Here is a 17,055-nt window from a genome sequence, read left to right on the forward strand (position 1 = left end):
CTAATCTACTGACAACTCCCCTGGGGGGTCACATACGATTTGGCACTTGATGTGCCAGGTTTTGCATGTGATAAATCACATGCGATTTATCACATGCAGTCCCCCCAGGGAGCTGCTGTCAGCGGGAGCCGGGAGCTGAGCAGGGCATGGGGGCTGCAAGCAGGCAGCGGACACAGCCTGTAGTACCTGCGGTGGAGGGAGCCAGATGCCGAGCGGAGGACTGCAAGCAGGGAGCCAGGCAGGGGAGGCAGTGGGCGCACTGGTCCAGGCGGTGAATTCCGTGAGGGGACCAGAGAGCAGAGACCGGGTAGCGTAGGGGAAGCCGGGCAGCAGCGGGCGGACATAGAAATTAATTAACAGTCAGTGATTGGCTGAGAGCTCTCTCAGTCAGAGATCTCTCAGCCAATTACTGGCTGTCCATTCATTTCTATGTGCCCGGCTTCCCCTACGCTACCCGGTCTCTGTCTCTGATCCCCTTGCGGTGTTCACCGCCTGGAAGTATCTATTTGCGGCATTCCCCCCATGCCCAGGATAGTGCGCCCACTGCCTCTCTAGCCTGGCTCCCTGCTTACAGTCCCCCGCTCGGCTCCCTCCACCGCACTTACTATACGCTGCGTCCCCTGCCCGCCTTGGGCTGCACATAAGATTTAACAAATGTTATGTGCAGCCCGTCCGACCTCCCGAAACCGACCCGATGCGCACGGGACCGCGCATCGGGTCGGATGGGATGTCTGCACATGCCATTTGGCCCGATTTCACGGCCCGATTCCTCTGAATCGGGTCAAATCGGGCCCAAATCCCATAGTGTATGGCGGCCTTAAGTCTTCTCCCACTGGCTGACATTTAAGAAACCTGTATCCCCTGTAGTGCCGTTTGTACATTGGACCTTGGGCTAGATGTGGAGTTGGACATATAATAAGCATGTTTGTGAAGTGTACAGTAGATTCGTGCATGTTTTCACTGTGCGTATGCCTAGGTAGAAAGCAGACACAAGCACAGGTCATGCAGGAATTGCAGTATATTCAGAGACGTACATAGAACAAGCATAGTGCTGGTGCAAATGTGCTTTGATAGTGATGACTGATACTTAAAACCAATGTCGATTTGGGAAATGCTTGATAAAGGACATCCACGCTTACCTCATATGTAGTCAATAGGCATCCAGCTCTGAGTCACCCTAAACTATACTGCATTTATTTAATCCAGTTGTTGCCAACCTTAAATGGGGATCCCGACAGTCATTACCCCGATGTCGGGATCCCGACAGTCAAAACCCCGACACTCGGGGTCCCGACAGCCACCAGCTATTCTCCCTTGTGGGGGTCCACGACCCCCATGAGGGAGAATAGAATAGGTGGCTTGCAGCGTGGCGAGCGCAGCGAGCCCAAAAGGGGCTTTGTTGCACTCGCCATGCTGTCTGAGTCCAGGCGGGATCCCAATACTGGACTAATGACTATCGGGATCCCGACTGTCGGGACCATATACAACACCCCTTAAATTGGGGTGTGAGCTACTCAAGAAAAATTTAAACTCCTGAAGAGTTACTAATATAAAAAATAAAAAAAAGTCAGGCAGTTTCTCAAGTGGTCTGCATTCCTAACTGACCGACCTCCAGCCCTTGGCCCACCACGTTAATCTGACCACTGCCTCCATCCCGCAATGACTCCCATGTACCTCTGCACTTACCTCCACTGTGGAGTATCAGCTTTGTTGCTGTCTCTTACTGGTGGTGTTGTTGGTCCCTGACGCAGCCACCTATCTGTTCTACTTCTAGGACACTGACACTGGATCACTTCCTCCTGTCTCTGCAGCTAAGTGAGCTAGCCAAATTATGACCGTGAGCTACCAGTTGCTTGCGAGCTACAGATTGAAGACCACTGATTTAAACATTGTACCAGTTGCTCTAAGTGTGCCGAGCACAGTAGTAATAGAGCGAGGCACCTGACCTGAAGCATGGTGTGCGAATCGAGGGTACCCGGTACACTATTTGAGGGTCCATGTGCACTAGTGTTGACATTGACACCAAAAAAAGTTTAAAATTCATGTTGACCTTTTCATGCATCAACCTTTTGCTTGTGTTGACCTTTTGTCACTGTTGACCTTGTGCATGTTGACATTTTGTCAACGTCGACCATGTGCACTGCACGCCGACCTTCTGTCAATGTCAACCATTTGCATGTCATCCTTTTGGTGTTGACCTTTTGACTGTCAACCTAGACATTGTCTATGAGCACACACCGCCTGCATGTATGACGTTCTTTGCGGACAGAAACCATTATTATTTTCTCTGATTTTTATTCCTGTTTTTACATTGCTACAAACTGTTCATCTATGTCAGGCTTTCCCAACCACTGTCCTCACGGCACACCAACAGTGCAGGTTTTAGTGATAGCCAGGCTTCAGCACAGATGGATTAATCAGAATCACTCAGGTACTAATGAAGTCACCTGTGCTCAAGCCTGGATATCACTAAAACCTGCACTGTTGGTGTGCCTTGAGGACCGTGGTTGGGAAAGCCTGATCTATGGGATACGGTCATTTGGTCTACAATATGATGGTCGATGAGCATTGGGTTGACACCATTAGGTTAACATGGGTCTAGGTCAACAGGTCATTAGGTCGACACAAGCATTAGGTCAAGAGTAAAAAGGTCAACATGGGGTTTTTGACTGTTTATTGAGCTGACATGTTCCGGCAGACGGTATTTCATGCCCTACCATCCACTAGGGCGTGGTGGGAGAATAAAATAGTGTGCCGAAGAATGGCAAGCGTAGCGAGCCATGCGAGGGGACGCTGCACTACTTTTCGGTGTCCATGTCAACATGACCGGCAGGCGGTATTTCATGCCCTACCATCCACTAGGGTGTGGTGGGAGAATAAAATAGTGTGCTTAGCGTAGAGAGGCACCGCGCCCGAAGCATGTGAGGGGACGCGGTGCACTTTAACCTGTGTCCATGTCGACTGTGTCGACAGTCAGGTAAAAAGCCTGTGAAAAAACCCATGTCGACCTTTTGACTGTCGACCTAGACCAGTGGTTCCCAACCTTTTTTGTCTCCCGTACCCCTTGATTAGGCTTTTCATTGATAAGTACCCCCTCCTTTCATTTTGAAATATGGACAGTACTTAGCGGTATGCGGATCCTTATACATGTCCTTATATTAAGGAGGAGTAGTATACAGCAAAGGAATTATGCCCTTCTGTGTCTAGACACTGGTTGTGTATTATCTCCAGGATTCCCGCTAACACCGGTAGGATTAATGCCGCTGCTTCCTCCACCTTTGTCAGTGCTGGGCAGATGACTGCTGATGTCTGAGGGCAGCATGGGAAGCTCCCAGTGGATTGCTGGTCAGGCATATGACACAACATGGTTTGTCTCCATGGCAACGGGTCTTCTTCAGCCATCAAAAGACCTTTTCATTGTCCGCCATTACCAATATTATTTTTCAGTACCCCCAACTGGTCTGCAGAGTACCCCCAGGGGTACTAGTACCCCAGGTTGGGAACCACTGACCTAGACCATGTCGACCTAATGCTTGTGTCGACCTAATGACCTGTCGACCTAAAGCCATGTTGACCTAGAACCATACCCCCATCTATTGTGTGTTATTTAGCTAGCACTAGTATTTATTTTGTATATCTTATACATATAGCATATTGCCAGCTGCTGTTAAAAGCGCACCTTAGCTCTTGTTTGCAGTTTATTATTTTTATCCTTTATTTATATGGCGCCCCAAGGGATCCGCAGCGGCTAGTAACAGAGTACATAAACAAATAAGCAAAATTCTAAAATGGTGCCTTACAGTTCAAGAGAGTAACTATACACAACCAGAGAGCGCCAAACGATTGGGGATGGTACAAATAATTTTTTATTTTTATATTAAAAGTATATAAAACACCATTATAATAAATCATAAATACATAATAACAGAAATATAAAATTTATAAATGAATGGACATATTTACACTCAACGTGAAATCGTAGCAGCAGCCAATAGTCCCAATTGCGGGTGTGTGCTCTCCTTTGAGCCAAGGTTTCTAATACTGGGTGTCCAGCTTAAAGATGATGATGGATAGCAGCCTGGTTATAAACAATTTGATGCAGTCTGAAGATACAGAGACAAAACTCACTCCAACTGTGAAATCCTTCTCAGCAGCTCCTTTACAAAGGTTTCCGTACCATCTCTCGCTTACCAGCTGATTCAAGCATCAAGCCTCCCCAGCCGTCACAGCACGAACCACGCTAGCCGCACGTCGGCAGAATCACATAAGTCTGGGTGAGTGTACTGGTCTTACTTGCTTCGCAAAGTCTCCGGCAATTCAGCGTGTGTCATCTAAGCTGTTGCCGAGGCAGACAGCTCGCTCTCTGCTCAATATCAAATCAGCTGTTCGTCAACAGGCGACGTCAGCTGGCAGAGGTGCTTGAGCAGTCTGCAGACTGCATCAAATTGTTTATAACCAGGCTGCTATCCATCATCATCTTTAAGCTGGACACCCAGTATTAGAAACCTTGGCTCAAAGGAGAGCACACACCCGCAATTGGGACTATTGGCTGCTGCTACGATTTCACGTTGAGTGTAAATATGTCCATTCATTTATAAATTTTATATTTCTGTTATTATGTATTTATGATTTATTATAATGGTGTTTTATATACTTTTAATATAAAAATAAAAAATTATTTGTACCATCCCCAATCGTTTGGCGCTCTCTGGTTGTGTATAGTTACTAATACACGTTCCGTATCTTCCCCTGTATCTAGTTTGCAAATGTATCCAATTTGCTAATTGGGAGCTGCCAACCATTTCTTCCCTGACTATCCCGTTATTCCATAAGTGTGACCGCACTAGTGTTTGCGCCTGATGGGTTTTTTTTCTAAAAACCTAGGTGTTTAGTTCAAGAGAGTATAGGACAAGTACATATACAGTATATAAACACATCTGCATCAGCAGACAATATTGAAATAAGTAAAACTGTGGGACTAGATGCCACCAAAGGAAGTATGGAGTAGAAGAATCTTTAAGTAAGAGACAGAAAGGCACATAAGGAAGGAGGGCCCTGCTCATAAGAGTTTACATACTAAGGGGAATTATGTTTTTCATCTGCTGTGTGTCACAGCTGATGCAATATGTTTGTGAAAGATGTAACGAACCAATGTAGATATCACTGTAAATATGAATATATAGTTTGGCAATACATGGACAGGGATATTATGACAAGCTATAAACATATAACCTGCATAACAATAAGATTGCTGCTGCTTGACTTACGTTTCGCAGATGTGACTTGTTTGGTCCATAAATCTATAATGAATTTCAGCATTCTGCCAAGACCAGGGGTAGGAAATCTGGGAAACCCTTTAGTCAGGAATGTTTATCATGTTGTTAATCCCCAATCATGTATGCATACCCTCCAAAATGACCCATTCCATTAGGTACAAAATGCTCTGTTCCTGGACTTCCCTGCCAGTGGCAGTTGCAGATGTGAGCCTGCAGCACAGTCCAATATTCAAAAAGGGGAGCCACACCTACTACCACCCCAAACATCACTGTCCTGGACACACTGACAGTTGATGTGACACCCCTCTTTGAATTTTGGACTGTACTGGAGTCCAACCTCTGTAACTGCCACTGGCAGGGAAGTCCAGGAACAGAGCATTTTGTACCTAATGGAATGGGTCATGTTGGAGGGTATGTGTATGGCTACCGATCAGTGAATGGGATTGACAGATCAGATCAGCAGAACGGGGAATCGGGCCATAGCTAGCATTAGTTGTTTGGGATAACATAAGAATTACAATTGGAATTATTTGGAGAGGTAATTATATTTTGAGTGGATTTCTCTCTGCAATGTTTGTCATTGGCCTTGTAATAGTGAAAATAATGAATGTGTGATTTAAATGTCATACCCTAAAAGAGTTAACAGGAAAGTATTTCCCACACACAAGGCACTCAGATGGCATGATCCCACATATTAATGAGACAAAGAAACGTTAATGGAAGAAAGATAAAAAAAAGTGTTACAAGTTGCGCTCACTGAAAGAAAAGGCTTTTTAAAAGTCTGTCAGCACAGTAGAGGCATTGTATAGGGTGCTCTTTCCCTTCCTCTGCAATAGCTGGCACAGTTTACGTACCACTTCTCCCCTGCCAGCTGGAGGTGGCAGAGAACCAATAATAGTGTTCCTACAGCAAGATGACATGGGAAAGAAAGGACACTTTATCTATTTATTTATCTTATTTCTAACATTTTTTCTGTACAGTATTTGCTGGTGGTTTTTGTAACTCTGGAACCTGCTACCAGAAATATCTGATTAAACATACATGGGGATCATATCCCATTGTAGGGTATCCCCTTATGCGGCCTAGAGCCATACTTACAAGTCACTCCCTCCACCCGTAGGAATGTTCTTTCTTCCTTCTTTCCTTCACACAGAAAGTGCGAAGAATAATGAAATATGACATAATGCACCCCTATTAATGATTTCTGATATATCTTTGCATTGAAATTTTGGAATATATTTTTAATTTATGACATTATGCTTTTGATTTTTAATAATGTCTTTTATTTTATAAATGAGAAGTAAGACTGTAAGGATTGGTAGAATTCCCTAAAAATAATTTCACTGTGGAGTAATACTTCACCATTGTAAGGATAGAAGAATGCGTTTTGTCGCCATATGAACAGGAAACTTCTTCTAAGCACCTCTTTCCACCCCTAGTTTAAATAGTCATGTCCTGCAAAATAAATCTTGTTTGTATCATGGTGCACTTAATGTGCTCTCAGGAAGCCACGCCTCTATCCACTCAGCATCTCTTACAAAATCAATACACGTTCTTATATTGCCTGGGGCACTTTACTGGTGAGCCAGTGCATCGTCACATGTAGCGTAATATGATCTTTGGAGCACTACCATTGTTTTGTGTTTCCTAAATTTGATTATAAACTACTTTCATGTGTATATATAAATACATATATATAATCAGTATAAACATAAAACATTATAAAACCCAGGGCTGTCCCAGAAAGGAAGGGGCATGTGGTGCCCCTTCAATTACATATTGATGATGATTAGGTCATATTTTGTAAGTCTGCTTCTCTATTCATATAAAGCACCTGTGATACCTGTTTATGAGAATATACTTAAAAAAAATTAAAATATTCCTGTTTTTTTTTAATGTCCACCTAGTACTAATTTGCTTATTTTGTCTGCTAAATATCATTCCGCTGCTCTACACCTATTTGATTATGATGAGTATCTAAAGAATTACCCTGGTCATGTTTGATGAATGCTAAAGGACTCTCACCTAGGAGCACTGGGACTGATTCGGAGGCGCGTGCTCATCGCGCTGTACAGAAATCTCCCAGATTTCAGCATACTTTTTATGGCTTTTGTGCATGCACCAAATAAGGTATCTGCACACAGACAGAGGGTCTATTTCAGACCTGATCCCTCAGCTGTGAATTAGCAAGCCATGTAATTATCGATAGATTGCCCATGCCATTCGCAAGGTGATTGACATGAATCAGACGGTTGCAGATGGTAACCAGCTGTTTTCAGGGAGTGTCAGCAAAATCACATGCCCTGATGCAGCGCTGATCAGCCTAATTCTGTCAAGTAAGTCCAGGGCTATGCACAGACTGCACACACTGGAAAAATCATTTGATGATCAGCTTGCAAATGGATTTGCCGGCGAATGAATCCCGGATCCAGCCATTTGCAAGCTTGTATAGGGTGGAATTTCACTTTGGCGGGGCGGCACATACCTGATCACTGAGCTCCAAAAATTAGCAGCCGTGCGATCAGGTCTGAACCAGGCCCAGAGATCACTTAATAAGGAATGCCCTTAAGCCATGTACACATGGAGCGATTCTTCAAAGAGATTTTGACCACATCGTCAAAATTGCTTAGAAAGTTTGCCTGAATCTCCCCATGTGTACACAGCAGGCGACAGCGATGCACGGCACAGTAGCATCACTATCACCCGACCAAATAGACACGGCAGTCTCAGGTAAGAATATTCTGACTAGACACTGCAGTCTCTAATCAGCTGTATATGCGGGCTGCGGCTGGGGATGGCCGCCAGCTTATCTCTGGCAGCGACATCGCATTTTTTACTTAACCCAGCCTCCAGCCTGTGTGTACACCCCTTCAATGGAGGATTGAGAGGCAATGCAGATGTGATAATCAGCAATATAGAAGGATGTCCCCAAAATAATAAATATAACGTAATATAACATTTATTATAAAACTCATGCAAGAAAATAATCCACAAGATATTCACCTTCTAAAATACAAAGAAACACTGTAGTTATTGTAATGGCTATGGTATTCCTAAAATATTGTTTATCATATATAAATAATAATAATACTGCTATTGACAGTTGTTAGTTTGTCAAGTGGGATGCAGTTAGAATCCCGGATGTTGGAATCCCGACGATCAAAATCCTGACGCCGGAATCACAACCACCGAAATCCCGACACTTTCTCCCTCTATGGGTCTCCACGACACCCATAGAGGGAGAATAAATTAATGTGCCCAGCATAGCGAGGCACCGGGCCCGCTGCGTGGCCAGCCCATAAGGGGGGATCCACATCCCCCCAATGTCGGAATTTCGGTGGTCGGATTCCGGCGTCGGGATTTTGACTGCCGGGATTCCGACCACCGGGATTTCATACCAACCCCTGTCAAGTAATGTAGGCTTGTTCCAAAAGTGCAGCAGAAAATAAATCTTCTTATTGAAAAGATCAAGTGAGACACAGGCCTGATAATGGATTTGGTATGGTTACTTGTCTGTCTTCAGGCTGCACATTTTTTAGTTTATGTCAATGTCTCAATATATTCTGAAGTTAAAGCATAAAACATATAAACAATTGTTAAGAAAAAAGAAAATCATAGCATCATTTTCTTTAACAAAATGCTTTAAACTTGATATTATGGTATACCATCCACAAGTTTAACAATGACAAATTGAGTATTGGAATAGTGAACGATATATAATATGTGTGACGGTAGAGATAGGATCCGTTATTGTACCATATCAACCTGCGTCTATGGTAGAGATATAGTAAACAAGGTATTGCAGTAAAATATTTCACAAAAATAAAATGACATACATTAATAAAGAATACATATTAAATTGTGACTCTCTCTCAACCAATAACCACCCCCACCCCCCGCGCCCCAGTTTGTAAATGGTGAGATCATGTTGTTAGGGCAATGCTTTTTTAAACAGTTTTGCTATTAAAGACATTTCTATATTACAATATTACATGTTGGGCTTAAACATGCCAAGAAGCAGAACATTTTACAAGATGCAACATAGTAAATAAACCCAATACACTGAGGGACCATTTTTTTCCCTTATTCATAGTGTACAAAAGGGGAGGTGATTCAGGCCTATTAGCAAGGCTGCATGTATGCACATGTCCCCTGCACCCCCGTCTCTGGAATCCGCTCCCAAGTATGTGAGTGGATGTGTAAATTTACACGTCCACTCGCATGCTGAGGCACGGAGGAAAAATCATTTGATGGTCGCTCGCCATTAAACTTAAATGTAAGTCTTTTATCCACCATTGTCCGTGTGAAACTCGCTGAAGCTGTTTGCGCCCGAGGTTTGCACATGCGCATATTCACGCATGCGCAAACCCCGTCCCCAACTTTCGTGCAGGGGAGCGAATTGGCCCGCAGCGAGCGGGTCTGAATTGCCCCCAAGTTCCATCATGAGGAACTAAGTGTTGATGACTTTCCACAAGCCCTTCCAATCTTCAGTAGTCCACTGGCAATGATTCATAGCCCTGGCAAGGCTCATTTTTATTGCTGCATAAGGTTTTGACCCATTACTTGTTCCCTGAAAAAGACTTGATTATACATTTTTAGTTTTTCTTAATGTAAACTTGTTGTTATTTTTTAAACCTGTAGTTGATTCCCATTTTTATAAAACTTCCGGTTATGAATTACTGGACTCGCTTAGATTTCCGTTTTAACTAAATAATGGGGGTGATTTAAAACTTTTGATTGGTAGTGTATATCAAATTGCACTTATTGTACCTGTATTGTGCAATGTTGATTTATATTTATTTTTTTAAATGTTCTAGGAAAACCCCACCTATAAAGGGGATGCCCCAGAGTATAAATCTGGATCATCTAACACCGTAAGTTCACTTATTAGTGTTATTATATTCATTATAATAGATCTACGCTTATATTGTGCAGCGCAGTACACACCGTGTGGAATAATGCTTATTATTCATGTAATATATCAGCTAAGAATTGTAAAATAGATACAGTACCAAGGGTAAATGTGATGCAATTGGGTCATAAATATCTATATAACATATGGAGAAAGCGGCCATGTGGGCCAGGGAGTTAATAGACGTGGTGGATGTCACATAATACACTGCCCTATCACTCATAAATGAACAAAGCCTACATTCCGAAATTAACATAACTAGTGCAGCTCCCAGGTGGTCGTAAATTAATCTAAACTCTTCCATCTTAGACTCCGTAGTGCTGCCAACTCATTTTCCTATTTGCTTAGTGCTAATATTACCAAGCTGCAGAGTGTAAAGTTGTGCCTGTTTTGTAAATCAAATGGGATTGCAAAACATCTCTCTCTAGAGAAGTGTAGTTCTCAGAATGTTAAAGAGCGAGCACTTTTGGATCTCTCTTATGCTTCTCTTTTTTTTTTTGTGACCGTCTTCAAGTATATTACTCATATCATATCCAGCCTATATTTTTCAAACCTGCCTATATTTTTATATTATGCTGCCTATATTTTTCATATGCTGCCTATATTTTTTATCTTATGCTGCCTATATTTTTTATCTTATGCTGCCTATATTTTTCATATGCTGCCTATATTTTTATCTTATGCTGCCTATATTTTTCATATGCTGCCTATATTTTTATCTTATGCTGCCTATATTTTTTATATGCTGTCTATATTTTTATCTTATGTTGCCTATATTTTTATCTTATGCTTCCTATATTTTTCATATGCTGCTTATATTTTTATGTTATGCTGCCTATATTTTAATTATATGCTGCCTATATATTTATCATATGCTGCCTACATAATATAATAATAATAATATTTATTATTATTTGAATAGCTTTATTTTTCCTCTCTTGTCTGCAATTTCTGCTGCAATTCTCTTACCTTTTAATTGTTTTCTGGTTTCCTCAGTATTTCCCTAATTATTTAACACAGCCTATCCACACTCATACCATACACTTCTCACTAGATTTCTTTTCTTTTCTTGGTTTCTCCCTTCTTCATCTATCAGTTTTCATCCTCTGCCACACCTTCATTGACTACTGATGTTCTCTCAGGTAGCAAGCACTCGTCCCAATCGCAGGAATGCCGGGGAGAAGATTAAATATCGCCTTGTGGCTGTGCCTCATGGCAACGACATTGCTTCACTTTTTGAACTGGATCCCACTACCCTTCAGAAGACTGATTCATTTGTACCCAGGTAACATTATATCATGAAAAATGTTGACAGATGAAACTCAAAATGTCTAGTTTATCACCCATTCACTGTGTAATACCGTAGCTATGTGTCACAAATTTATGGGTCTCTATTTCCTGTCTGTAACCTCTGTGTAAAGTTTTACTTCCTTACATTGCCCCTGAGCTTTCCATAGGCCATAGGTCATGTCCTTGTGTCTAGTCCTCATTCCCTTTAATACGACCATTCTGAACTTTTTACAGTCTTTTGATGTATTGAAATGTTTCTTTCCTAACGTCTTTGCGTTTCTTTGCGGCAGATTGAAAATGACTGCAGGCCGGGAACATTACAGTTACAGTCACCATTTATATTGATCTGTAGATATTTAAAATCTTAACACCCGTAGATCATGGCTAATTAGTAACCCATCTGGTTCTATCCATTTGCAAGATATATTCTCCATAAAAGTGTATTTAATGGTTGCCTGAAAAATCTGGTTGCAGTTATGCATGTAGTGATGGAAAACATCTGCTTATTGGATCCCATGACAGGACTGTTGGCTGCTAGTATAGGGCACTTATTTTCGCTGCACTGTACATTGATTCTGGAGAGGAAATAATCACTTTGCACTTGGTGCTGTATGTTGTTTACTGGTTTAGAACCGCTCGTACCTGTCCCTTTGCCAGAAAAAGAACACCTACTGTAAAAATAGGTTTGCCCAACCTGGGTCTTTCAGTGCCCGCTGTGTCTCAGACAGCAGCCTTGGTTTATAATGTATTATGCAGCTCTGATGTGCTTTGAGGGTTTCCAAAGCGATATTTTAGGCTTGTGGGAATGCACTTTTGTCCGCTTATCATGATATATATGAATGTTATTGCACTGTATATCTGGCTCAAATGTTACCTATAATTTTCCAAATAAGAAAGAAACTAAAGTGCCATTATATGGCTACATAGATTGATGTTGCAATAAGTCATTTACCAGTCCAATAATACAAGGATTCTGGGAAAGTGGTAAATTTGTGTTTATGAGACAGGGACTAACGAGAACATTTGGCCACAGGTGGTACAGTTACATTGCAGTACCTTGGCCCAGCAATCAGCTGTTATTGATGTCATTGATAATGTATTGTGTTTTACTGAGCATTTGAAACAGAAATAAATAATATGTGTGTTATTTAGGAACTCGTTTGTGAGGCTGAGGCATTTGTGCACTAACACTTGGATTCAGAGCACGAATGTCCCCATTGATGTAGATGAGGAACGGCCCATACGTCTCATGGTAAATGGATATGGAAGGAAACTGGGGATGAATGGCATTTGTATACCTTCAGTGAATATATAGGCTTTCTAAAAATGAAATAGTATTTACAGTACATACTGTATATTTGCATTCATGTAGTCTTACATACATAGCTTCTCGTAGTACTCAATTCTGCTATCCTGCTTAATGTTTACTATTATAATGGGTAAAACTATTACGTTCAAGGGCTGCCAGTCTCAAGATATTATTGTTGTTTGGGCCAATTATACTGAATAAATAACTTTCTGTCTAAGATTTAAAAATCTGCGAGAATATAAGTAAGAGGGTAATATAACGAGGGCTAATCTGAAGGATGGCAATTTATCCTACCAAAAAAACATGGTTTCTTCTAGAGCAGTCCTCTTGCAGGATACATTGTTTGCTATACATGTAGATAGTGGTCTAACTGATGTGTAACATTATAGATTGTGAAGGTGTTTAAAGGTGGCCATACACTACTGTAATGTATCGCAGCAGTGTATGGCCATCTGACCCCCCCTTGAGCCACCCAGGACCTATGTATCGCATGCGGTCCTTTCACATGTGATATATTGCGTGCGACCCCGTTCTTCGCTGACTGTAGGTGGGTCTGAGCAAGTCGCGACCTCCAGATCACATCCGACGTGAACAGGACTGCGCATCGGATCGGATGTCAAACACATATGATTTGGGCCAATTTCTCTGCCCGATCCTTTGGTCCAAATCGGACTAGTGTATGGGGCCATTAGACACTAATGGTGAAAGCCATTTTACATTTTTATCTATACTATTATAATACTCTTATTACCACTATTGCTTTTCTGACCATTTTTGTTATTTAAACTTTGGTGATTTTGTCCTAATTAATCTAATACCTATGTATCTCTGCTCAGCTGGGTACTTGCCCCACTAAAGAAGATAAGGAGGCCTTTGCCATTGTGTCTGTTCCTGTGTCTGAGATTCGTGACTTGGATTTTGCTAATGATGCAAGTACAATGCTGGCCCATTTTGTGGAGCGTCTGAATGACGGATTTATAAGCCAGAATGACCGCAGGTAGGACAATATTGTTCAGACTAATAACAGCAATAGCAGTCAGGAGTTACATTATTATCATTTGCCAGAAATTTGTTCTCTGTTAAGACCCGAGCCCCACAATTTCTGATGGCAGCCCTGCTGGCCAAACTGAGAAGTAAGTATTTTACTTGGATCAGACTTGATTTAACAGGGTGTAAAACAGGTCATTCACAGCTCACTAATAAGGAGTATTTCAAGATAGATTAATTTCACTATACCATTGTTTTTTTTGTCCCTAACATATAATTCTTTGGTATGTGGGCAGAACAAGTAGATTGTAATGAGTGTTGTCAACTTTAAGTGTTTTATAATGTCAATATGGAATACATTAGATTAGATTTCATTTTTGAAAATATGCAAATACCTACTATGGTCATATTCATGTTATACTCCACGCAGGATCTGAGGGGCAGATTTATTAAGCTCAGTGAAGTGATAAAGTGTCTGCTTTTTATCACCGGCCAATCAGCTCTTAACTGTGAAGTTACAGGCTTGGTTTAAAAAATTACTGGTAGGAGCTGATTGGCTGGTGATAAAATCCAGCCACTTTATCACTTCACCGAGGTTAATAAATCTACCCCTGAGTTAGGCCATGAGTAATCTGCCTTAAGCTTTGCTTCATTTTTCCATAAATTAGCAAGTATGCTTAGTAAATTGGTTTGGAGGAGTATGAGCGCACCTGGGCTGCAGGGTATATAAGCATTGTTAGTACCTTATAATCCAGTAGTATTGTTTTTCTTTATTAAATATAATACTTGAAGTGTGCATTGAGCAGTATATAGTAGAAATAGACTGTGATGCACAGTCTATTTCTACATTTGATTCCGATGCTATGCAATGGCATCGGGTGCTGCAAAGCACAGTGCAATTTATACTACAGTATGTGCTATGCGATTTTGACTATATAGTCAAAATCTGTAGCGCAAATCGCACCATGTGTACACAGCAATAAGCTACACCTACAGATTTATCTTTCCAATCTGTCTGGAAAACACTGGAAAATAGACCAAATGATTGTTTGGATAAATTTGCTAAATCAAATGGATTAAAGTAAAGGCCCCCATACATTAGCCTGACTTGTCCTAGGGACAAGTCGGACCTGATTTTCCCCGGCAGCTCCCCGGGAGGGATACACACGATTAGGCACTTGATGTGCCAAGTTTTGCATATGATAAATCGCCAATGCGCATGGTAAGCTGTCAAAGAGGCAGCTGGCGCTGGAGAGCCAGGCAGGGGACACAGAGGCAGCGCGCGGGGGTACGCCGGTGAACCGACGAGGGAGCTGGGCAGGAGGTTCGGGGACTCGCTCTGCAAGGGAGGAAAAATAAAAAAACATTACAAATGAATGGGCAGCCAGTGATTGCCAATCAGCAATTGGCTGAGAGAGCTCTCAGCCAATCAGCAATTGGCTGAGAGTGCTCTCAGCCAATCACTGGCTGCCCATTCATTTGTATTGGTTTTTATCTCCTTGCAGCTGCAGAGTGAGTCCCCGATCCTCCTGCCCAGCTCCCTCGTCGGTTCACCGGCGTACCCCCGTGCGCTGCCTCTGTGTCCCCTGCCCGGCTCTCCAGCGCCCGCTGCCTATTTGACAGCGTACCATGCCCGGCTCCCCCCCCTGCAGGTCCCCAGCATCTGCCGCCGCTGACTCTGTCCGGCTCTCCGGCGTCCCCCGCTCGCTGCTACTGCCCGCCTCTCTCACTGCCCTCGCAGTGTCCCCCGCCCGCTGACCCTGCTGCCCGGAGGCTGCACATACGATTTAGGAAATCTTATGTGGAGTCGGTCCAACTGCCCGACTCCGATCCAATGCGCACGGGACCGCGCATCGGATCGGAGGGGATGTTTAAACATGCGATTTGGGCCGATTTCATGGCCCGATTCATTCGAATCGGGTGAAATCGTGCCCAAATCGCATAGTGTATGGGGGCCTTAAGTTGTCTGAATGCCCAGTGTTTGTTTTCCAGTCAGTTTTAGAGCAAATGATTGATTGTCATACTCTATGCTCCCATATGTTACCGGATTTTTATTCCCTCCAGACAAATTGGACAAATAAATCTTTAAGTTTGCAGCTCAGCTTTATGGGGCCTTCACACGGAGCGATTTTAGGGCATTTTCTAAACAAAATAACTAGATTGTTTAGAAAATGCACCTACATTGCGATGCGCAGTCCCCGTGTCGCTATTGCCCGGCGATTATTATCCAGCATGCTGGATAAATCTATTTAATTGCCATGCAGGGCCAGTGTTCTCACCGGAGAACATTGGCCATGGCCGATCGCTCAGCACACAGCGCAGACACATCGCCATGTGCTGAGCGATCTTGCGGAACGCTCAGCAAATATCCCCATTAACATGGTTCCCTCTTAAATACCTATTATGTGGCTTGTGGCTACAATGTAACATAGGAAACAGATTATCACCTCTTTCTTAAAACAATGTATAGATTTCTATATCTGATACTTTTAAAGACAATCCAGATCCGAGTACAACACTTTCAGGAATACATAGGTTCAGCTGTGTATAGAAAAATAAGTGTACGCAATATATAGCTTCAGTTTCACATTAGGGGCCAGATGCGCTAAGCTTCAAAAGTGATAAAATGGAGAGTGATAAACCATCAGCCAATCAGCTTCTACCTGCCATGTCACAGACTGTGTTTGAAATATCTCAGACAGGAGCTGATTGGCTGGTTGTTTATCACTCTCCAGTTTATCACTGTTGAAGCTTAGTGCATCTGGCCCTATGTGGCCTAAACACGTAGCAATTTGAGAAAGTGCCCCTACATCACTCTGTGTGTAGGGGCCATAGCAATATGGATGCACGTCCCCCGGTGGTGCTGGCTATTAATTGGTCAGGGCAGTGTTCTCACCAGGGAACACTGACCCTGACAGATTGCACAGCACTCAGCGCCGACACATTGCTGTGTGCTGAGCGTTCTGAGCGATCTATCACTGCTCAGCAAATCTCTACGTGTGTAGGCCTCTTTAGTGTTGGTGGGAACTGAAAGCTGCTACAGTGTTACTTACTTTCTGGCAGGAAAATAGAAAAAGTGCTGAATTCTGCTATAATAAAGAGTGTATTGGGGTGGTCCATGCATACCACTCCTTATTTATTTAAGTTTATTAATAGGATGTGTAAGATAAATACCACCTTTTATCAGAGGCTGATTCTAATAGCTATTCAGTGTATTGTTAAGCAAATCCTTATCTGCTCCGTGCACATTTATGATGTAACAATGAGCATCCGTTTGCTAC

At 42.5% G+C, this 17,055-nt stretch overlaps 1 protein-coding gene across 1 annotated transcript in view; it reads left to right on the forward strand.

Annotated features, from left to right (window-relative positions):
* Positions 1 to 4,308: 4,308 nt before the first annotated feature.
* LOC146055258 (inositol 1,4,5-trisphosphate-gated calcium channel ITPR3-like) overlaps positions 4,309 to 17,055 on the forward strand; it is a gene marked incomplete at its 3' end in the record, with an annotated part of 44,967 nt that continues 32,220 nt past the window's right edge. Inside the window, exons 1-5 of the mRNA XM_083168230.1 lie at positions 4,309 to 4,574; positions 10,094 to 10,150; positions 11,285 to 11,473; positions 12,631 to 12,730; positions 13,624 to 13,784. Of these exons, the coding sequence (XP_083024356.1) occupies positions 11,319 to 11,473; positions 12,631 to 12,730; positions 13,624 to 13,784 (416 nt within the window). The remainder of the gene's footprint in view (positions 4,575 to 10,093; positions 10,151 to 11,284; positions 11,474 to 12,630; positions 12,731 to 13,623; positions 13,785 to 17,055) is intronic.

This window comes from Crinia signifera, unplaced genomic scaffold (assembly GCF_055691185.1).
Source record: "Crinia signifera unplaced genomic scaffold, ASM5569118v1 HAP2_SCAFFOLD_430, whole genome shotgun sequence".
Taxonomy (NCBI): Eukaryota; Metazoa; Chordata; class Amphibia; order Anura; family Myobatrachidae; genus Crinia; species Crinia signifera.